The sequence below is a fragment of the Rattus norvegicus genome, chromosome 9 (genome assembly GCF_021556685.1).
Source record: "Rattus norvegicus strain SHRSP/BbbUtx chromosome 9, alternate assembly SHRSP_T2T, whole genome shotgun sequence".
NCBI lineage: Eukaryota > Metazoa > Chordata > Mammalia > Rodentia > Muridae > Rattus > Rattus norvegicus.
The window spans coordinates 62,027,756-62,051,306 of NC_141542.1; the positions used below are offsets into that span (position 1 = coordinate 62,027,756).

A 23,551-nucleotide genomic window follows, 5' to 3' on the forward strand; every position below is an offset into this window, starting at 1 on the left:
CTTTATTTGGATATACTGTGATGAGCTGATGCCCATTGTTGGTTAAAGCATAGCTGTGTGGAATTGGCTGAAGTCGCACTGTTTATTATATGTATTGTGTATTGTTAGTCTGTACATACTTTTAACATGCTGTTTGTTAGGTAAGAAATAAAATAGACAACTTCAATTTCATGAGCTCCTTCTGATTTCATTAAACATTTCCAATATAATCATAGTTAACCATACTGAAAATTAGCTCTTCAGGGAGAATTAAGGGCACTCGGAATAATTTCATTGCAATTATTTGACAAAGTTGCAAAAATGAAGTCTAAGGCCCCACATTGCCTAAACTTACTTCTCAAAATTTATTTTATTTTATGTAAATGGGTGTTTGTCCTGCCCGTGTGTCTCTGTGCCGCCACCTGAATTCATGGTGCAGATAGAAGCCAGAAGAAATCTTTGGATACATGAAACTAGAGTTTCAGATGTTTGTGACCTCAATGCCAAGGCTGGATATCAGACTTGGGCCTTGTGGAAGAGCATTAAGTGACTTAACTACTTTGTTATTTCTTTAGCCCTGTAATCCTAATCTTTGGATGTATTTGTAAATAGTTGAGAGATCTTAGCATGGATCAGCATGTAGCTTCTCTTCCTAGATTCAATGTTATAGAATAATGATGTCCTTTTCAAATTCAAGGCATGAATTTAAGGCTTATTAATACACCGCGTAGTGTTTTCCTACTTCACTGTCTTGGTTGTACACCAAATACATGAAGGGGTCTGCTGCAGCTGTTGCAGTACGACTGCTGCTGAGGAGCTAAAGTCAAAGTAGAGAAGCGATGGAGAGTGGAAGCAGGAGTCCATTGCACTATGCACATGTAATTCGCCTATATAGAGGGTAATAGAAGTGAGGCTCATTTCACCTGCCTTGGCTGAGAACAGTCCATTAGGCAAATGGCAGGCGCAAAAAGCCCAAGAAAGAAATAAGCTCAGAACACCGCTATGACATATGTCCAACCAGTATCTTGCAATCTTCTTAGTTCCTATCAGTGAATACTTAGGATGATCTAAACACTTCCTTCTTATGTTCTTAATATTTAGGAAATACAAATATGACTAAATAGTGTATGAACAGATAATTTCTTTAGTCTCCTTGGTTGAATAATAATGTTGTATTCTTAGAAATGTACAAAATTTGAAAACTTAAGACACATTTTGTCAGTCACTATTAATATGTGCAATGGATCTGTCCATGTGTAATCCTGAGGAAGAGTGAATACGAATTAGTGTCTTCAGCAGGAGGTGAGAAAAACTGGGGTTGTACGTTATAACTTTTTATTTAAACTGTTAGGTGCTACATGATTTTAATCTGCCTTTCACAAGAAAGCATGTCTATAGACAAACAACGTTGAAAAGTTCTAGAAAAGACTCTAACAGGTAGTTCAGATATCATGTCTTTCTTGTTCCTCTTTCTTGGTTTTTAGCCACATGATGTAAACAGTGTCTTTCAGTTGGTCTAAGCTGCTTCACCCAGCTTTTGATTTTTCACCCAGGAATGCAGAGACATTTTTCATTTAATTAGTAAATATGAAAATAGAAATACAGCAACAACAAGAACAACAAGAACAACAGCAACAAGGTAATAGGAAAGAGGGAAGAAAGGAAGCATGTTAATAGTTCATTACTGTCCAATAAAAAAATCAAAGTAGACTTTAAAATCAGTTTTATTATAGAAGAAAATAGAGGAAAGGCAGGATGGACAGGAGTCTGGACAATGTTTACCTGTTGTTATTCTTGTTATTGGATAACCCTCTTTTCTGCTATTGAGGACCCCTCATTGCCAGTCTGTCAGTCTGTCATTCTCTTTCCTAATCTGTTACTGTCAAAACTTGATACTTTTCACATTTAGTAAAATGTCAGTACAACAGAGTTTGATGAAACAATCTTGTTGAATTAAGTTTTGATCCTTCTAGACAGCCTTACTCAGATCATTGATATCAATTTTCATCCTTGTCCCAGACATTTAGCTCAGATGTTGGAAAGCCATTCTTCCAAAGGGATTATTTTACGCTTTCCTCAAAAATAAGTTTTATGAAGCTCATGGCAATGAAGGATATTCATACCTGTTCCTCTCCAATCTGAAAAACAATCTTGGGATTTTAAAATCTCTGTTATCATCTTGTAATTTAATTTTATTACATCTGTCATGAGAACAACTACCATTTATGTCTGTACTACATAAGAACATGTAAACCTTGGCTATATGAACATACAGGAAGACTTGACTGTATGCACACACAGAAGATTTGACTGTATGCACACACAGAAGACTTCATTGTATGTGCATATAGGAAGGTTTAACTGTATGCATTACAGAAGATTGGAATGAGTGTACATGTAGAAAGTGTCATTTTTTTTTATTCCATAGAAAAAATAAAAGACACTCAAAGTAGGGAGTTACAGGCTCTGTTAAACATTAGTGTCCCCAGAACATTGTCACAAGGTTGATGCTTAGAGTTATCCTATGCCTCTGAGACATGTGGAATGTGTGTGAGAGAGAGAAGAGGTGAGAGGAGGGAAAAAATATCTACTACAGGAAACACTAACACATGGATTTAGAAACCAATACCTTAAGAGAGATAATGAATCTGATAATAAAAATCACTTAATTTAGATTGAAACGTATGAAAAAGGTCAAGTAAACATGAGGTGTTTACATTTATTTATAGTTATACATGAAAGAGGTAGGATTGAAAATACATTATTAATCTAAGATGGCCTTTCTTTATACAAAGTATGTTTCTTTTACATTTGGGTGGATATAATTGAAATAAATGCAATCTCTTTAAGAGTTAGCACCTATGTTTTTTTTTTTCATTTTATTTGATTGTTCTCCAATGGAGAGTGTATGGTTCACAAACAGGTGGCACAGAGGGAAATATGTATTGATCTTTTTTTTTTAGCTGTAATATAAAGGTACGGATTATAAAACATATGTGTTTTCTCACTGTATGTTGTTGTTCCCTAATCTCTTTATTGGGTCTCAAAAAATAGTTCTAGGTCTAATATACATGAATTTTATCACAAAATGGACTGTCTAACTATTTTTTAAAGTAGCTTATCATACAAGAGGCTCTGAGTTCAATCTCTAGTACCTAAAACAAAAACAAAGCAACATAAACACAAAAGGTATCACAAGAGAAGGAAGTTATGCTCCTGAGCTGCAGGATTGAGAACTACAGAAGAGAGAGTGTACAATCATGTAAGAGCCAGGGAAGGACAGCCCCATCATTCCCCCACATTGGATTCAGGGTAACAGATGAAATATAGATTTTAGTAAGTAATAATCAGGAGGGTTGGAGGGGAGGCATTAGCAACATGGAAGTTTGAGCTGATTAAGGCATATTAAATATAAGGCTGAGTGTACACATGCTGTGTGTGTGTGTGTGTGTGTGTGTGTGTGTGTGTGTGTGTTTCATTCAAGAAACCAGAGCATTGGTCAGGCAGCTAGGAATTTGAACAGATTTATGGTTATAAATCTGCTACACTCAGCTACCTTGTCAGTAGGAGGATGAATTTTTGTGTTGGTGTGGTAAAATACTACAACAAAAGCAATGAATGGGAGAATTTTAGTCACAATTTCTGTTACAGTCCATAATGGAGGTGAAAGCAAGGCAGCAGGAAGAGTCTTGAAGCATCTGGTGACATTATATCCTCAGGAAGAAAATGATGAAGGCATGTTTATGTTCAACTTTCTTCTCTACTTTATTCATTCTTCAATATTCTTCCCAAGGAATGATCTTACCCACAACTAACATGGGTCTTCTCACATCAATTAATGAAACCAATATAATCCCTACTGGTACAGAGGCCAGTTTCCTAGGGTGATTCTGGGGTTATCTCAAGGTGACAACATAAACCATCACTCCAATACCAACAAATATTAAGAAACTTCCTAATACAACCATTACCTTCTGTGACTACACTGGTTGTTGGGTGAATGAAAGATGGCATATTCTGCCACTATCTATGGAAAGTATATGTTTTTCATGTCTTATGTAATTTATATAAAAGTAAATAGGAATAATAAGTCATTTTCTGGACTATATAATGATAATTCCTTATGTATCACAAACATGATTATGAGCTCCCTGCACCCAAATCCCTTGGGGAGAGAGCTGGACCCTCAGAAGTATGGACACTCCTGAGAACTCAGAGGAGACTACTCTCTGCCCACATTCCTGACCCAAGGGGAAATTGCCTAGTGCCATCTGTGCCCCCTGGGCACAGGACCCTAAGAGCAGTCAGAAACAGGATTCTTCCAGTTCCTGCCTGCACTGAAAGCTAAAAGCCAGCCACCAGGAGCACCTACACACCTGAGAATTCCAAATATGGTGGACCAGAAAAGAAAGTCCTCCCTTCACATAATAGTCAAAACGCCAAATGCACAAAACAAAGAAAGAATATTAAAAGCAGTAAGGGGAAAAAGGTAAAGTAACATATAAAGGCAGACCTATCAGAATCAGACCAAACTTCTCACAGAGACCATGAAAGCCAGAAGATCCTGGGCAGATGTCATACAGACCCTAAGAGAGTACAAATGCCAGCTCAGGCTACTATATCCAGCAAAATTCTCAATTAACATAGATGGAGACACCAAGATATTCCATGACAAAACCAAATTTACACAGTATCTTTCTACAAATCCAGCCCTACAGAGGATAATGGATGTAAAGCTCTAAAACAAGGAGGGAAACTATTGTAATCTCCTTGCAATGAAACCAAAAGAAGAGAGACACAAAAACATAATTCCAACTCTAACAATGAAAATAATGTGAAGCAACAATCACTATTCCTTAATATCTGTTAACATCAGTGGACTCAACTCCTAATAAAAAGACATAGACTAACAGACTGAATATGTAAAGAGGACCCAGCATTTTGCTCCATACAAGAAACACACCTCAGAGGCAAAGACAGATACTACCTCAGAGTAAAAGGCTAGCAAACAACTTTCCAAGCAAATGGTCCAAAGAAACAAGCTGTAGTAGTCATTGTAATAACTAATAAAATCTCCTTTCAACCAAAAGTCATCGAAAAAGATAAGGAAAGTCTCTGCATACTCATCAAAAGGAAAAATCCACCAAGATGAAGTCTCAATTCTAAATATCTATGCTGCAAGTGCAAGGGCACCCACATTCCTAAAAGAAACCTTTCTAAAGCTCAAATCACACACTGCACTTCCCACAATAATAGTAGGAGATTTCAACATCACCCTCTCATCAGTGGACAGATCATGGAAACAGAGATTTAACAGAGACATAGAGAAACTAACAGAAGTTATGAACCAAATGGATTAAACAGATATTTATAGAACATTTCATCCTAAAACAAAAGGATATACCCTCTTCTCAGCATCTCATGGTCTCTTGTCCAAAATTGACCATATAATTGGTCAAAAAACTAAGCCTGATAAACAACTTTGGCAAAGTGACTGGGCATAAAATTAACTCAAATAAATCAGTAGCCTTTCTCTAGTCAAAGGATAAACAGGCTGAGAAAGAAATTAGGGAAATGACACCCTTCACAATAATCCTAAATAATATAAAATAGTTCCATGTGACTTTAACCAAGTAAATGAAATATCTGTATAATAAGAACTTCAAGTCTTTGAAGAAAGAAATTGAAGAAGATCTCATATGATGGAAAGAACTCCCATGCTCATGGTTTACCAGGATTAATATAGTAAAAATGGCCATTTTGCCAAAAGCAATCTACTAATTCAATACTATTCCCATCAAAATTCCAATTCAGTTCTTCATAGAGTTAGAAAGAGCAATTTGAAAATTCATATTGAATAACAAAAAACCCTAGATAGCAATAACTCTATTCAACAATAAAAGTACTTCTGTGGGAAATCACCATCCCTGATCTCAAGCAGTATTACAGATTAATAGTGATAAAACTGTATGGTATTGGTACAGAGACAGGTAGGTAGATGGAATAGAATCAAAGACCCAGAAATGAACCCACACACCTATGGTCACTTGATCTTTGACAAAGGAGCTAATACCATTCAATGGAAAAAAGATAGCAATTTCAACAAGTGGTGCTGGTTCAACTGGAGGTCATCATGTGGAAGAATGCAAATCAATCCTTTTTTATCATCCTGTACAAAGCTAAAGTCCAAATGGATCAAGGACCTCCACATCAAACCACATACACTCAAACTATTAGAAGGAAAAGTGGGGAAGAGTCTTGATCATATGGGCACTGGGGAAAATTTCCTGAAGAAATCACCAATGGCTTATTCTCAAATATCAAGAATTGACAAATGGGACTTCATAAAACTGCAAAGTTTTTGTAAGGCAAAGGACACTGTCATTAGGACAAAACAGCAACCAACAGAATGGGAAAATATCTTTACCAATCCTACATTTAACAGAGGGCTAATTTCCAAGTACACAAATAACTCAAGAAGTTAGACTCCAGAAAGCAAATAACCCTATTAAAAAATGGTGTACAGAACTAAACAAAGAATTCTCAGGTAAGGAATATTGAATGACTGAGAAGTACCTAAAAGAATGCTCAGCATCCTTAGTCATCAGGGAAATGCAAATCAAAATAATCCTGAGATACCACCTCACGCCAGTCAGAATGGCTAAGAATAATAACTTAGGTTACAACAGAAGCTGGCGAGGATGTGGAGGAAGAGGAACTCTCCTCCATTGTTGGTGGAATTGCAAACTGGTTCAACCACTCTGAAATCAGTCTGGAGGTTCTTCAGAAGATGGGACATTTCACTCTCTGAGGACACAGCTATACTTTTCCTGGGCATATACCCAGAAGATACTTGAAAATATAACAAGGACACATGCTCCACTGTGTTCATAGCAGCCTTATGTATAATAGTCAGAAGCTGAAAAGAACCCGGATGCCCTTCAACAGAGTAATGGATACATGGATGAGAAAATGTGGTACACCTACACAATGGAGTACTACTCAGCTATCGAAACAATGACTTCATGAAATTCATAGGCAAATGGAATGAACTAGAAAATATCATCCTTTGTGAGGTAACCCAGTCACAGAAACCACACATGGTATACACTCACTAATAAGTGGATATTAGCCCAAAAGCTCGAATTACCCAAGATACAATCCACAGACAACATGAAGCTCAAGAAGAAGCATAACCAAAGTGAGAATGCTTCACTCCTTCTTAAAAAGGGGAACAAAAGTATTCATAGTAGGGGATATGGAGGCAAAGTTTGGAGCAGAGACTGAAGGAACAGCCTTTCAGAGCCTGCCCCACATGTGCTCTAAATATATACAGCCACCAAAACTAGATAAGATTAATTAAGCTAAGAAGTGCATGCTGACAGGAACTGGACATAGAGGTCAACTGAGAGACACAGCCAGAGCATGTCAAATACAGAGGTGAATGCTAGCAGCAAACCATTGAACTGCAAGTGGGAACCCCATTGGAGGAAGTAGAGAAAGGGTTGAAAGAGCTGAAGGGACTTGCAACCCCATAAGAACAACAATGCCAACCAACCTGAGCTTCCAGGGACTAAACCACTATGGAAAGTCTATACATGGACTGACCCGTGGCTTGAACTGCATATGTAGCAGAGGATGTCCTTATTGGGAACCAATGGAAGGAGAAGCCCTTGTTCCTGCCATGCTTGGACCCCAGTGTAATGGAATATTTTGGGGTGTGGGAATGGGGTGGATGGGAAGTGGAACACCCTTATAGAAGAAGGGGAGGGATTTGGGTTAGGAATCTTATGTCCAGGAAACCGGGAAAGGCAATAACATTTGAAATGTAAATAAAAAAATCTAATTAAAAAAATGAAAATATATCCATAATAAAAAATTAACATGATTGCATAGTTACTAAGGATATATACTAGCTACCAATATTCAGAAACTTCAGCATGGCTCAGGGCTGTTATTTGATTGACTATTTGTATTAAAACAAAAATATGTGTCAATGTGAATGTTATTAGGAAAAATAAAGAAAGTACATGTATGTCCGAGACCTACATGGCCATTGTTTATCTAAATATTAAGGGTAAGAAAGAGAAAATGCACTCATCAATATCCTATTGTCAAAATGAAGAGTATGAAAGTCAGAGGGAGACAGACTTTTAGAGAAGAGATCGGTAAGGTAGTCAAATTGAAGATGGGTAATAGGCTAGATATAATTAATATAGGTTACATGCTTGTATGAACTATCATAATGAAGCCAATTATTCAGAAAACCATGCCTGGCTATTACTGCGTCTTGGGGAACTTGTGCCTAGGTGATTCTGTTCTAGACTACAATCTTTGTTACTGTGAGAATAAAATACAAGGAATTTTACAGAATTTGGTCTGTTTCTATAAACTTTGAAACAACTTTTAATCTTTTGCAGCTCAATATTCTCTTAGGTAAATGTTCACATTTTAAAGAATATTTTTGCTTGTTTGTTTGTTTTACGATTCTTTGTAGCTCAGAAGCCCAGTGACGCTCTGATTCTCTTGCATCCAGCATGTGTTACTGTACATCCTATTGCAGTGCGCATCTTAATTCAACCTTGAATCAGGAGTTCCACATCCATTTTGTATTCGTTATATTTGAGGCATGTACAAGGGTATGAGCAGAACTTGAGAAATGTATACTATACTTTCCGGACTGTAAGATATATTATTAACACGGCTGACATTTTAGAATGTGGAAGAAAATACCATCAACCGTATTTTCATTCTTATTCACAGGAAGTTCAACACAACTGCCAGCTTCATAGAATATCATTTTGTGCAGATGATAAAACCGACAAGAGGATTTTCACCTTCATATGCAAAGATTCTGAGTCAAACAAACATTTGTGTTTTGTGTTTGACAGCGAAAAGTGTGTAAGTATGCCAGATGTTTCAGGGTGGCTCTTTTGCTTTTACAAGCCGTAGATCGTCTTCTTTCCCACACTAACAAAGTATGTGGAAGTGAACAAGGCCTGCAAACACTTAACTGCACTAATGAATTCATCCTGTCAAGAGAACAGGCTTCAGGATTCATCCTAACTAAATCTCAAGTTCATTAGCAAATGCCTGCATGCAAATTTCTTTCATTAGAGCATCACGGCTACTTTTATTTGTTTACATTAATCTCAAAATAATTTAGTTTATTTTAAATTTTTATCTAAAAATTACCGAGTAACAGCTGCATGATGCAAAGAGGAACAGTAGGCAAACTGAGTCTTTCTGGAATACGATGAATTTAGTGAAGCCAGATATTTTAATCCAAGGAACAAATGCTATTTAACTTCTTAAAAATTTCCAACTCTTTGAAAATTGGTTTCTGAAGTTTATTATTCAGAACATTTCATATAACATAAATAATAGTGTTGAGTCCCCTTCCGAGTGTGTGTTCTCATGTGCATTGTGCATGTGCGTGTACTGTGAATGAAAATTTGAAGTTCTTAGCAAGTAAGGACATTTAGGAAATTCTGAGTCATGACCCAGTTTCTTAATCATCCAACATCTTAAGGAAAATCCTGTTCTTGCTTACAAGTGTAAGCTAATGTTATTCATAACTAAGTCTGAGTTCTGTTATAAAACCCAAGATGTGAGCACATATTGCAGTCATTAATGGCGTCAGGAGACAAACATCCAACCTCAGCTACACTTTTTGATTAAAATGAAAATAGAACTCAACTCATTTAGATTCCATTTTAGTCTTGTTCTCAAAAATAGAAAATTAGTAATATCTTTCCCTGCTTTTATCATATGGTCTTTTTGACAATAAGTTTATTTCATATCTATTTCTTCCATCAGGTAGATAACAGATGCCCAGTAATTTTATCTTCTGATGGATGCAAAATACAATGTTGACATTTACCCAAAGTAGCTGCTATTTTTATATCATTTAAATTTTATAACTTTTAATAATCAAGTTCCCATGGTGGCTATGTAGCATTATAAGATCTATTCATATTTTTTTTAAAAATACCGAACATCTCATCTGAAAAATATATGTAGCAGTGAAAGTCAGAATTCTGTAGACAAGAAGGAACTTCATATGGTGACCACATTAGTTTTGAAATTTATCTCATTGCACAAATGCACCATTGTTACCTTTTCCTATGCTTTCACAACATGTTATTTGCTGTTAAATTTGTTTGTATGACTGAGAATATTAAAGCTAATATTCTTAAAATAATTTTTATTTTAAGATGCTACACTCTTTTACAGTATATATCAAAGTTGTTAACTTAATTTTCTTTCATTCATTGCCTTTAACTTGGAAATCAAGTTAATTGGAATTCTCTGAAGTAGTTCACAATTAAAATTCATAATAAGTTTTAGCATTGTTATTGTTTTGTGCTGATTTATAATGTTTCCTTGATACCCATCTAAATCTGTTGTATGATCATAAGGCATAAGTGTGTTTCTCATAGTGCTACCTCACATTGTAAAAAGTATAAATTTTTCTAATTTCATGGAAGTTTTATTAGAACTTAATTGTTGAACTTATATGGAAGGCAAACAAACTATAAATATCAGTAGCTGTCTTTAGGAAAAGAATGGGAAGAATGAAGGGATAAAACCCTGTCATTTGAGTTACTAACAAGAAGGACATCTAAAGTACCAGGGAAGCCCAAATTGTTGGCAAAAGTATACTTAGAAAAAAGATAAAAAGAAAAATAAAACTAATATTGCTTTTGTAAGTAATTCACAAAATAGGCTGACTGATGTAGTTCAGTCCGTTACTGCACAAGGATCCTGAAATGCTGGGAAAGGAAGATGTACTACCTCCTTAAAGAAATAATTATTCTGTCTATCTCTTCAGCAGGGTTTAAGGCAAACACATTTTCCTATGGGTTGAATACTTTTTCTCAAAATTACTTTGTTTTTTAGGCTTGGAAATATTTAATAGTAGGAAAAAAAAACAAGTCAACATGGAAAGTATTGAGAGGTAATCAAGTTTTAGATGTTAGAAAGAATTGAACATTACATGAAAAACCATGACTCTATGCATGTAACAGAAACCTCAAAGTACTCAACCAAGTACTCTGAGAAGTGCAAAGAGGAGAGGGCAAATCCACAATTACACAGAAAGCTTTCTAGTGGATATAAGATGTAATGGTTAATTTACTGGGTACTTCTTACATGAGTGTGAAATACATACAAGTCCTTTTTACATACATTCTGTAAAGCTATCAAAATGAGTAATAAATTTGATGAATCATATACATAAAACAAAGGTTTTTTTGTACCCGATAGATTAAAGATTTTTAAGCATCCATGAGACATTCATTAAGCATGTATTACTATGCACCCACTCCAGTAGAAAGACAATAATGACAATGACAATAATAGTTCCACCACCATTGTCTCAGGAACGTGACTGGTAAGAGTAGAATGGATGAGTGTTATTGTGGATTTAGCAACAGCTCTTAAAATATAGTTGGCAGTGTGTACTGACTTTCTATATTCTTTGACATAGCCATTATCATTCTGATTATCTTAAGTGAATTCTATTAGATATAGGAGGAGACAGAATTATGAGAAAATAGTAGAAATGCATATGCCAAAAGATAGAAGCTAGTCAAGTATGCCAAAACAATTCAAGAGAATATAAATTGCTATTAAAATGAAATTAGCAGGGCATACAAAAAAAAGTGCTTTAAAGGCTAGAAAAGCACAGCATTAAATTGGTACATTTCATACAACTGTATAAGGAACCCAAAGTATCCCATTCAAGAAAGAGTTATAAACTACCTTTTATGATTTAAAACAAAAGACGAAAAGAAAAACGAGAACTTCCACCTCCTACCTCCCATTTTATGTTGTTTTTTTGTATTACATCCATCTTTGTTACATTCTATTCCATTGTAAAGTATCTAAAAATACATTTGTATTAAACTCACATAATTTCTGTACAATAGCAACCCAGCCTTTTCTACCTTTTAAAAAAAGACTACTTACATAAATGCTTATATTTAGTCCTGTAAATTAAAGTAATTTTCACAAATAAATAAATGACAAATTATGAGCCAATCAAAGCAATAGAGTTATAAATTATGCTCTTTTTATTTCTTTGGAGTAATTGTAGTGTGCACCGTGCTCTGCTGCAGATACCAAACATGACTTCACATTCAAAGTCTCAATATCATTGATATTTAAATTTCTTAAATAAAATTAGTCGGTTCTGTGTAACTGACAGATGCCTGGAAGAAGAAACTCACCAGAGCAGTGTACTGAGAGCAGCTGATGAATATGGTTTCATTTATTCTTTTTCTGTGAAGGTTGCTATTGTGCAATAGACTTCTAAAAGAAATGACAAAGTAAGTGAAGCCTGGGAGAAGATGTTTGCAAACTTCAAAGGATAGAGAGGACTAGCGTCAAGAACACTCGGTGTTCTATAGCATATAACCCATCAATATAGAAAATGAACAAATGACATTTCATTGAAGAAGAGAATCTATAGATAAGAAATAAGTATGTGAAAGGTATTCCATGGTGGTATTTATTAGGAAAACACAGTTTGAAAGTCAGACAGAGACATTACCCCACAGTTATCCAAAGGGCCAAGCCTCCAAATGCTGATGAGAATGTGGAAACTCATTGTAGCTGCTGGGATAAACAGCCCCTGAGTCTTAAGAAACTTAATATGCAACTGTTGTGAATATTTTGGAAATTCACAGCACAGAAACCAATGCTTAAAATATTCCTAGAAAGACAAACTTGGTAATATTTACTAGTATGCATACATGTTTGCCTGAGCATATTGCTAATGGCTCCAACCTACAATCATCCTTTAAAGTGGATTAATAAGCATTCTTTTCCAAATCTCAACCTCAGAACACTACTTAGCAGTGTAAAAGAATGAGCTGTCAGAGCCTGATGGCTCTCTGTAGCATTCTAAAAAAAGACAAAATTATAGAAAGGAGCGAATTGATGCTTGCTGATGGTCTGAGAAGTGAGACTTGACTGGGGAAGAGTGACAAGATGAAGGATTATTGCAAGCAATTTTCTGCATTTTGGCCATATTATCCAGATTATAGCTATGATTTGTACTGTAGTTTTTGAGGCATGGTACCATGGTAAGGTCAGGATACAGGTTAACATGAAATGTCTATGCAAATTTGTATAATTTAAGGTAAATCTAAAACAATCACAAAAAGATGATGACCTATTTGAAGCCAAATTGCTGGGGACATTAACATCATCACAGGGTTGCTAAGGAAGTCAGTGATAGGGACTTTGGTGATTGAAGTGGCAAAGGTTGCAAAAGGGCAATTTTTTTCTTTCCTAATTCTAGGCTATTCTGGGCCAGAAACTGCTGGCCTCTGGAGATTAACACCCTCTGTTTAACAGCAGGGTCTGGAGATAAAGAAGTTAGTTTATTTGGGCTCTTTGTTCTTTTATTCAGAAGCCCCTCCCTGAGGCTCCGAGTTTTGTTAACTCATTGAGAGCCAGATGAAAAAAGAAAGTCACACATGCAGAAAGAAAATCTTTTACTCAGGCAATATGCCCAGGGATATACACATTCATACATATGTACACTCTAGTCAGCCTGATCAACTGTCTTTCCTGCTCTACACATGTTCATGCATATTTGCATGCATACATATGTATATATAGACAGATGTATAGGCATATACTTTTAGATTGATGGGGCAGAGCCCCCCACCCCAATCCCCAAAGCCACACACATACATTTGGTGAGTGGATGTGGCAGAGCCCCAGATGCCAACCTTTTATTCCTTTCCTCTGACCTTTTTATATTTTTTTAGACAAAAGTTCTTTAGAAAGCTTCCTCAGAGATAAGATGTTACACAAAAGGGGAGTTACAGAAGGATGTTGATAGTAAGTTCAAAGCAGTGTTTCATTCTATAAGCTCATTATAAGTTCAAAGCAACAGGTTTACATGGCCTTTCTTTATCATAGTGCACACATGCGGGTTCATCCTTTGATCTGACCTAGAATGAATGTTTTTCCTTGATCACTAATTTGTCCCAAGTTTATTTTCTTTATAGTGTAATTGTGAAAGCTTATGAGTCTTTCTTATTATGCAGTATTTATTTGCTATTCTATGAGTTATGGGCACATTCTATTCTTGATCCTGACTTTAGTCCATCTTTCTGGCAACAGATAATACCACCTCCCAAAAAGTTTCTTTCTAAAATTATCAAACCAGGAATTCGATATGGTCATTAATTCTTCTAAGCAGCATTAATTCAGGACAGTTCATCTTCATATTGATTTCAAGGAAATTATCTCAAGAGGGTGACCTGATACCTATGAACCATTAAGCTGTGTAATAGTGATAGGAAAAGACATATTAGCCTAAGAAGCAATACTGGTGTGAAGTCTCTTGGTACCTTGCCTCTCAGAGCTCACCCATCATAGGCCCTGCAAAAACAAATCGTGGGCCTCCTCCAGGAAAATCACCTGTTAGCCTTAGCCTCTCCTAGATGGCTCCTGACACCAAATTTTCCTCTTATTTTAAAGAAATACATTCCTTGTAGATTCACTGATGACACCAGACCCACAAAACTAAGCAGGGACACACACCTTTAGTTTCAGCACGTGGAAAGCAGAGCAGGCAGAGATCTCTGTGAGTTTCAAGCCAACTTTGTCCACATTTTTGGATATCCAGGGCTATGCAGTGTGAGCCTACCTCAAAACAACAAAGCAAAATTCTGTGATTTTCAGTTTCTTTCTAATTTAGATAAAGGCTTAAGTTACTATACTATGGCTTGCAGTTCCCTTTACTGGTTAAAGCCTGCTATGTTAATAAAATTTTAGACTTATGCAACTTCCACTAATTATCTGTTAAAAAATGTGTTATTGCCAAGATACACATGCATCATTAGTTCCTATCCCACCTAATATGTTTATAATGGAAATTTTTATAATAAATTCTTATGGTTATATTTCATGTTACAAGTTTTTGAAATTCCATTATAAATTAGTATTCTTTTGTTCATTATATGTCACTGTGTTACATTAGGTGAAAAATAAATTTTCTAGTTCAATAATCCACCCTAACATGGTTTGCTAACAATCAAATCTGAAAGCTGAGTTAATTTCCTTCATTTTTTTAAAAAAAATCATAAATTGTGGATCAGATTCTTGAGCTTCTAAACATGATTGAGTTACCTCATTCTGACAAAGCCTGTCTGTAAGCCATAAAAATCATTTTAGCTAATAATATTATTGGAGATTTGTTTACAATAAGACTGACATTTACTATTTTGATCTAAGTATATAAAAGTTGTTCAATTTCTAGAAATGTTTAGGACTGACTGTTGATATGTTCATAATGCTGATTGGATAGGAAAATAAAATTCAGTCTTGCTTTACTTTTTCAACACCGACTTTTTTTTTTTTTTGGTTCTTTTTTTTCGGAGCTGGGGACCGAACCCAGGGCCTCGCACTTCCTAGGCAAGCGCTCTACCACTGAGCTAAATCCCCAACCCCTGCTTTACTTTTTAAAATAGCTTAAAAGTATAAGGAATGAAGCTCAGTCAGTAGCATGCTTTCCTAGCTGTTGTGAGGCCTGGTTTTTATTTTCCAGCACTCCATACATCTAGTAAAGAGGTCAATGTCTTTAATATCAGTACTCTGAAGACGAGGCACAGTGAAAATTACAGAGTCCTGCTAAAAATAAAGCTTAAAATAGCATTCACATGAATGACCATGTCCAATTTAGTGTGAGTCCCTATGAATGGGATGAATCATTGATTTAAAACTAGTCCAGAATAAAAAAATTAATAGTAGAGGAAGAAAATTGAGGCCCATCATTTAAAAAAATGGGATTTATTTTGATAAATTTACAGATGGAAACACTAAAAATTTTATTTTATTTCCTCATGCTTTCTCCACTGCACCTCCGTACTGAACTGTTGGAACTCCATAGTTCTTTCTGTATTTGAGAGCCATGGTTTCCACTATTTAATGAGAACATCAGACAAACATAAGATTTTACAAAATTGCATTTTAATTATGTGCCTTGTGGGAATGTTAATCATCCTGTCTTCAGGGCCATTATATAAACTAAGTTTGTATCATGTGTAAAAATTTTATAATAGCTGCATGTTCAAAAGAAATTAGGTGTTTAAAAAAAGTATGACCTTCAAAAAGGTGTTATGGATAATTTATATGAAGTTGAATGTTATTGATGGTGGATCATTAATGCTACCATTTGAATTATCCTTTAAACTGCACATATTAAATTATCCGAGAAAAGCATGTGATCCTATCAAATAAAGAACTTCCGTAATTTAAAGGGTAGGAGACTGACACTGGAGAGAAGACTGGCTGCTCTTCCAAAATTCCAGTGTTCAATTCACAGAACCCACATGGTAGGTCACACTATCTCTAACCCCAGTTTCAGGTAATCTTGCTGGCTTCTGGAGATACTAGCATGCATGTAATATCCAGATATACCTGAAGATAAAGCATGTATATGCATGAAACATGTTTTAATTAAAAATGAAAAGTAGGAAGTTAACCACCATAAAAATAGAAGGGTATGTGGTAGAGAGCTGGATAGAATGTGCGCAAGCTGGAGGAGGTTGAAAACATGGTCAAAATCTAGTATATAAAAAAAGAAAGTAGGTCCTATCTTTTGTTATACAAAAATTATAAGCATGGTATCCCAAATTTTGAAAGTAGAAACAAAATTTCATGACAATTCCAATCTATCATAACTACTTCTATGATATTTTAGTGTTATACACATTTCCAGAATCTAATACCACAGAATTTCATTGCATATTTTTTAATTTGTTTGTGCCTTTCTCTCTTTCTCTCTCTCTTTCTCTGTCTCTGTCTCTGTCTTTCTGTCTCTGTCCCTCCCTCCCTCCCTCTCTCCCTCTCTCTCTCTCTCTCTCTCTCTCCCTCTCTCTCTCTCTCTCTCTCTCTCTCTCTCTCTCTCTCTCTGTGTGTGTGTATGTGTGTGTGTGTGTGTGTGTGTGTGTGTGTGTGTGAGTTTGCTATGTTTGTGTGTGGGTATGCATTTATAATGTCACAAACATGGAGATCAAAGGGCAACCTGCGGGGGTTGGCTCTCTCTTTCCACTATGTGAGATTCCTGGTTGAATTATGGTTGTCAGGGTTGACAGAAGCACCAATACCTTTTAAGCCATTTTGTTGAACTTAAAAGTTTTTGGGGGGAGTTTTTTTTTTTAATTGGATATTTTTTTTATTTACATTTCAAATGTTATCCCCTTTCCCTTTCCATATTTCCCTTCTGGAATTCCCCTATTCTTTTCCCCTCCCCCTGCTTCTATGAGAGTGCTACCCCACCCACCCACTCCTGTCCATCTCCCCACCCTGGTATTCCCTACACAGGGGGAATTGAGCCTTCACAGGGCCAAGGGCCTCTCCTCTCATTGATACCCATAAGGAGGTCATCCTCTGCTACATGTGTGGCTGGAGTCAAGGGTCCCTCCATGTGTACTATTAGGGTGGTGGTTTAGTCTCTGGGCGCTTTGGAGGGTGTGGTTGGTTGGTTTTGTTCTTCCTATGGGCTTGAAAACCCCTTTAGCTCCTTAAGTCTTTTTTCTAACTCCTCAATTGGGGGAGTTTTCAGTTCAATGGTTGGTTGAGAGCATTTGACTCGGTATTTTTCAGGCTCTGGCAGAGCCTCTCAGGAGACAGCTATATCACCCTCCTGTCAGCATGCACTTCTTGGCATCCACAATGTTGTCTGAGTTTGGTAACAGTATATGGGGTGGATTACCGTATGGGGCCATTTCAGAGCGACCTTACCCTCAGTCTCTGCTCCATACTTTGTCTCTGTGTTTCCTCCTGTGAATTTTTGTTCTCCCTTCTAAGAAGGACTGAAGCATTTACTCTTTCGTCTTCCAACTTCTTGAGCTTCATGGGATCTGTGGATTCTATCTTGGGTATTCGGAGCTTTTCGGCTAATATCAACTTATCAGTGAGTGTATACCATGTGGGTTTTTTGTTTGTTTTTTTGTTTTGTTTTTTGTTTTGTTTTTTGTTTTTTTGTTTTTTGTTGTTGTTGTATGTTATTTATTTATTTATTTATTTATTTATTTATTTATTTATTTATTTATTTATTTGTGATTGGGTTACAATACTCGGGGCCTTGTGCTTGCTAGGCAAGCACTCTACCACTGAGCTAAATCCCCAACCCAGGAGGATATCTTCTAGTTCCATCAATTTGCCTAAGAATTTCATGAAGTCATTGTTTTTAATAGCTGAATAGTACTGCATTGTGTAAATGTACCACATATTCTGTATCTGTTATTCTAATGAAGGACACCTGAGTTCTTTCCAGCTTCTGGCTATTATAAATAAGACTGCTGTGTACATAGTGGAGCATGTGTCCTTGTGATATTTTGGAGGACCTTTTGGGTATATGTTCAGAAGTGGTATAGATTTGTCGTCAGGTAGTACAATGTCTAATTTTCTGAGGAACCTCCAGCCTGATTTTCAGAGTGTTTGTACCAGCTTGCAATCCCACCAACAATGTGTCCTTCCTTCTCCACATCCTCGCCAGCATCTGCTATCACCTGAGTTTTAATCTTCACCATTCTGACTGGTGTGCGGTGGAATCTCAGGGTTGTTTCGATTTGCACTTACCTCATGAGCAAGGATGTTTGAATTTCATTAAGTGCTTCTTGGCCATTTGATATTCCTCAGTTGAGAATTCTTTGTTTAGTTCTGTACGCTATTTAACAGGGTTATTTTAATCTCTGGAATCTAACTTTTTAAGCTTTTGAATATATTGGAAATTAGCCCTCTATTGGATGTAGGATTGATAAAGATATTTTCCAATCTGTTGGTTGATTTTTGTCCTATTGACAGTGTCCTTTGCCTTACAGAGGCTTTGCAATTTTATCAGGTTCCATTTGTTGATTCTCTTTTTTCTTTTTTCTTTTCCTTTTTCTTTTTCTTTTTTTTCACGGAGCTGAGAACCGAACCCAGGGCCTTGTGCTTACTAGGCAAGCACTCTACCACTGAGCTAAATCCCCAACCCCCCATTTGTTGATTCTCGATCTTAGAGCATAAACCATTTGTGTTCTGTTAAGGAAAATTTCCCGTGTCTATGTGTTTGAGTCTCTTCCCCAGTTTCTCTTCTATTAGTTTCGGTGTATTGGGTTTTCTCTAGATGTTCTTGGTCCACTCGGACTTGAGCTTTGTACAATGTGGTATAAATGGATTGATTTACATTCTTCTACATGTTGACATCCAGTTGAAACAAAACCATTTGTTGAAAATGCTGTCTTTTACAATAAAACTGGGTGGTTTTGTCTCCTTTGTCAAAGATCAAGTGACTATAGGTGTGTGGGTTCATGTCTGAGTTTTCAGTTTTATTCCACTGATCTACCTGCCTGTTTCTGTACCAATAACAAAGTTTTTATAGCTATTGCTCTGTTATATAGCTTGAGGTTGAGTGGTCATTCCTACAGAATTTCATTTATTATTGCGAATAGCGTTGGCTATCCAGGGATTTTTGTGATTCCAAATGAATTTGCAAATTGCTCTTTCCAACTCTATGAAGATTTGAGTTGGAATTTTGATGGGGATTGCATTGAAACTGTGGATTGTTTTTGGCAAAATGGCCATTTTTTTAAACTATATTAATCCTGCCAATCCATGAGCAAGGGAGATCTTTCCCACTTCTGAGATCTTTGACTTCTTTCTCAGGGACTTGAAGGTCTTGTCATACAAATCATTCACTTGTTTGGTTAGAGTCACACCAAGGTATTTTATATTATTTGTGGCTATTGTAAAGGGTTTCATTTCCCTAATTTCTTTCTCAGCCTGTTTGCCCTTTGAGATAGGAAGGCTAATGATTTGTTTGAGTTAATTATATATCCAGCCGCGTTGTTGAAGTTTTGTTTTGTTGTTTTGTTTTGTTTTTAAATCAGGTTTAGGAGTTCTCTGGTGGAAATTTTGGGATCACTTACGTATACTATTATATCATCTGCAAATCGTGACATTTTGACTTCTTCCTTTCCAATTTGTATCCCTTTGATCTCCTTTTGTTTTCTAATTAATTGCTCTGGCTAGGACTTGGAGTACTATATTGAATAGGTAGGGGGAGAATGGGCAGCCTTGTCTAGCCACTGATTTTAGTGGGATTGTTTCAAATTCCTCTCCTTTAAATTTGATGTTGGCTACTGGTTTGGTGTATATTGCTTTTACTATGTTTATGTATGGGCCTTGAATAACTGATCTTTCCATGGCTTTTAACATGAAGGGGTGTTGAAATTGTCAAATACTTTTTCAGCATCTAATGAGATGATCATCTGGTTATTTTCTTTGAGTTTGTTTATATAGTAGATTATGTTGATGGATATCCATTTATTACACCATCCCTGCTTCCCTGGGATGAAGCTTAGTTGACCATAATAGATGTTTGTTTTGATCTGTTCTTGGATTCGGGTTACAAGAATTATATTGAGTATTTTTGCATTGATAGTCATAAGGGAGATTGCTTACAAGTTCTCTTTCTTAGTGTGGATTATGCATAAGAGTAATTTTGGCTTCATACAACAAATTGGGTAATGTTCCTTCTGTTTCTATTTTGTGAAATAGTTTTAAGAATATTGGTATTAGATCTTTTTTGAAGGTCTGATAGGATTCTGTACTAAATCAATCTGTTCATGGGCTTCTTCTGGTTGGTAGACTTCATAACTGCTTCTATTTCTTTAGAGGTTATAGGACTGTTTAGACTTTTTATCTGATCCTGATTTAACTTTGGTACCTGGTATTTGTCTACAAAATTGTCCATTTCCTCCAGAATTTCCAGTTTTGTTGAATATAGGCCTTTGTAGTAGGAGCTGATGATTTTCTAAATTTCTTCAGACTCTATTGTTATCTCTCCCTTTTTATTTCTGAGTTTGTAAATTTGGATACACTCTCTGTGCCCTATGGTTAGTCTGGCTACAGGTCTATCTTATTGATTTTTTTTCAAAGAACCAGCTCCTGCTTTTTTGATTCTTTGTATAGATCTTTTTGTTTCTACTTGGTTGATTTCTGCCCTGAATTTGATTATTTTCTGCTTCTACTCCTCTTCTGTGTATTTGCTTCTTTTTGTTTTAGAGCTTTTAGGTGTGCTATCAAGCTGTTAATATATGCTGTCTTCAGTTTCTTTTTGTAGACACTCAGAGCTATGAATTTTCCTCTTAGCACTGATAAGTTTGGGCATGTTGTGTCTTCATTTGCATTAAATTCTAAAAAGTCTTTGTTTTTCTTTATGTCCTCCTTGACCAGGTTATCACTGAGTAGAATGTTGTTCAGCTTCCACGTGAAGGTGGGCTTTCTGTTGTTTCTGTTGTTATTGAAGACCAGCCTTAGTTCATGATGATCTTATAGGACGCATGGGATTATTTCAATCTTCTTGTATCTGTTGAGGCCTGTTTTGTTACTGATTATACTCACTAAGGAGAAGATACCATGAGGTCTTAAGAAGAAATTATATTCTTTTTGTTTTAGGATGACATATCCTACAGATATCTGTCAAATTTATTTGGTTCATAACTTCTGTTAGTTTCACTGTGTCTCTATTCAGTTTCTGTTTCCATGTTCTGTCCATTGATAAGAGTGGGGTGTTGAAGTCTCCCACTATTATTGTGTGTGGTGCAATGTATGCTGTGAGCTTTATTAAGGTTTCCTTTATGAATGTGGGTGCCCTTGCATTTGAAGCATAGATATTCAGGGTTGAGAGTTCATCTTGGTGCTTTTTTCCTTTGATGAATATGAAGGGTCCTTCCTTATCTTCTTTGATAACTTTTGGTTGAACACTGATTTTATTCGATATTAGAATGGCTAATCCATCTTGTTTCTTGGGTCCATTTTCTTGGAAAATTGTTTTCTAGCCTTTTACTCTGAGGTACTGTCTGTCTTTGTGACTGAGGTGTGTTTCCTGTATGCAGTAAAGTGCTGGGTCTTCTTTATGTATGGGTCCAGTTTGTTAGTCTATGCCTTTTTTATTGGGGAAATGAGTCCCTTGATATTACAAGATAGTAAGGAATAATGATTTTTGTTTCCTGTTACTCTTGTTGTTAGAGGTGGAATTATGTTTGTATGGCTTTCTTCTTTTGGGTTTGTTGCAAGAAGATTACTCTCTTGATATTCCTAGGGTGTAGTTTCCCTCCTTGTGTTGGAGATTTCCATCTATTTTCTTTGTTGAGCTAGATTTTTGGAAAGATATTGTGTAAATTTGTTTTTGTCATGGATATTTTGGTTTCTCCATGTATGGTAATTGAGAGTTTTACTAGGTATAGTAGCTTGGGCTGGCATTTGTGTCGTAGGGTCTAAATGACATTTGTCAGGATTTTCTAGTTTTCATGTTCACTTTTGATGTGATTCGGCATTTATGTTACTTGACCTTTTTTCCCTTACTGTGTTTAATATTCTTTGTTGGTTTTGTGTATTTGGTGTTTTGACTATTATATGTGGGGAGGAATTTCTTTTCTGTTCCAGTCAATTTGGAGTTCTTTAGGCATCTTGTATGTTAACGGGCATCTCTTTCTTACGTTAAGGAAGTTTTCTTATATAATTTTATTGAAGATATTTACCTGCCCTTTAATATGGGATTCTCACTGTCTTCTATATCTTTTTTTCTTAGGTTTGGTCTTCTCATTGTGTCCTGGATTTCTTGGATGTTTTGGTTTAGGATCTTTTTTTGTTTTGCATTTTCTTTGTTTTGTCAATGTTTTCTATGGTATCTTCTATATCTGATATGCTTTCTTCTATCTCATGTATTCTGTTGGTGATTCTTGCATCTATGACTCTTGATTTCTTTCCTAGGTTTTTTATTTCCAGGGTTGTCTACTTTTGTTATTTCTTTATTGTTTCTATTTCCTTTTTTTAAATATTCTGGATGGTTTTGTTCAATTCCTTTACCTGTTTGGTTGTGTTCTCCTGTATTTTGTTAAAAGAGTTATTCATGTCCTTCTTAACATCCTCTATCATCATCATGAGATATGATTTGAAGTCCGAATCTTGCTTTTCTGGTGTGATGGGGTATCTAGGACTTGGTGTAATGGGAGAACTGGGTTGTGATGATGCCAAGCAGCCCTGGTTTATGTTGCTTATGTTCTTGTGCTTGACCTTTGCCATTAGATTCTCTCTAGTGCTTCCCCTAGCTCTCTCTGACTGAAGCCTGTCCTTCTTGTGATCCTGTGTGTCAGAACTCCTCAGAGTCCAGGTGTCTTTGTGATCTTGTTATTCCGGGATCCTATGGGTCCAAGATCCTGAGTGTATCAGAGCTCCTGGGAGTCAAACTGCCTGTAAAATACTGAAGTTCTGGTGTGACCAAGCTCCTGAGGTCCTGTTGTGTCAGAGCCCCTGGGAATCAAGCTTTCTCTGGGTGTTGCAGGAGTGAGTTGGGGGAGGCCAGAGCCCTGAGTTTGCTCTGGGCACAAATATAATTTGTAAGGAACCTGTGCCTCTGGGTGGGCGGGGTTTGTGTTTCCCTGGTTCCTATGTGGATCCCAGTTATGCTGGTTGTTGGGGAAGATGTTGTTGCCTCAACTGTGCCTTGAGTGTGTAAGAGCTCCAGTGCTCCTGGTTGTCTCTTGGAAGTCAAACT

The 23,551-nt window shown here is 36.3% G+C and overlaps 1 protein-coding gene across 33 annotated transcripts in view; it reads left to right on the top strand.

Annotated features, from left to right (window-relative positions):
- The window catches only part of Gulp1 (GULP PTB domain containing engulfment adaptor 1), a 269,043-nt gene that overhangs the window by 214,692 nt on the left and 30,800 nt on the right, over window positions 1-23,551 (top strand). For all 33 annotated transcript variants that reach the window (XM_087565664.1, XM_087565648.1, XM_087565659.1 and 30 more), the window contains 1 exon segment: window positions 8,743-8,880. In XM_087565664.1, the coding sequence (XP_087421790.1) occupies window positions 8,743-8,880 (138 nt within the window).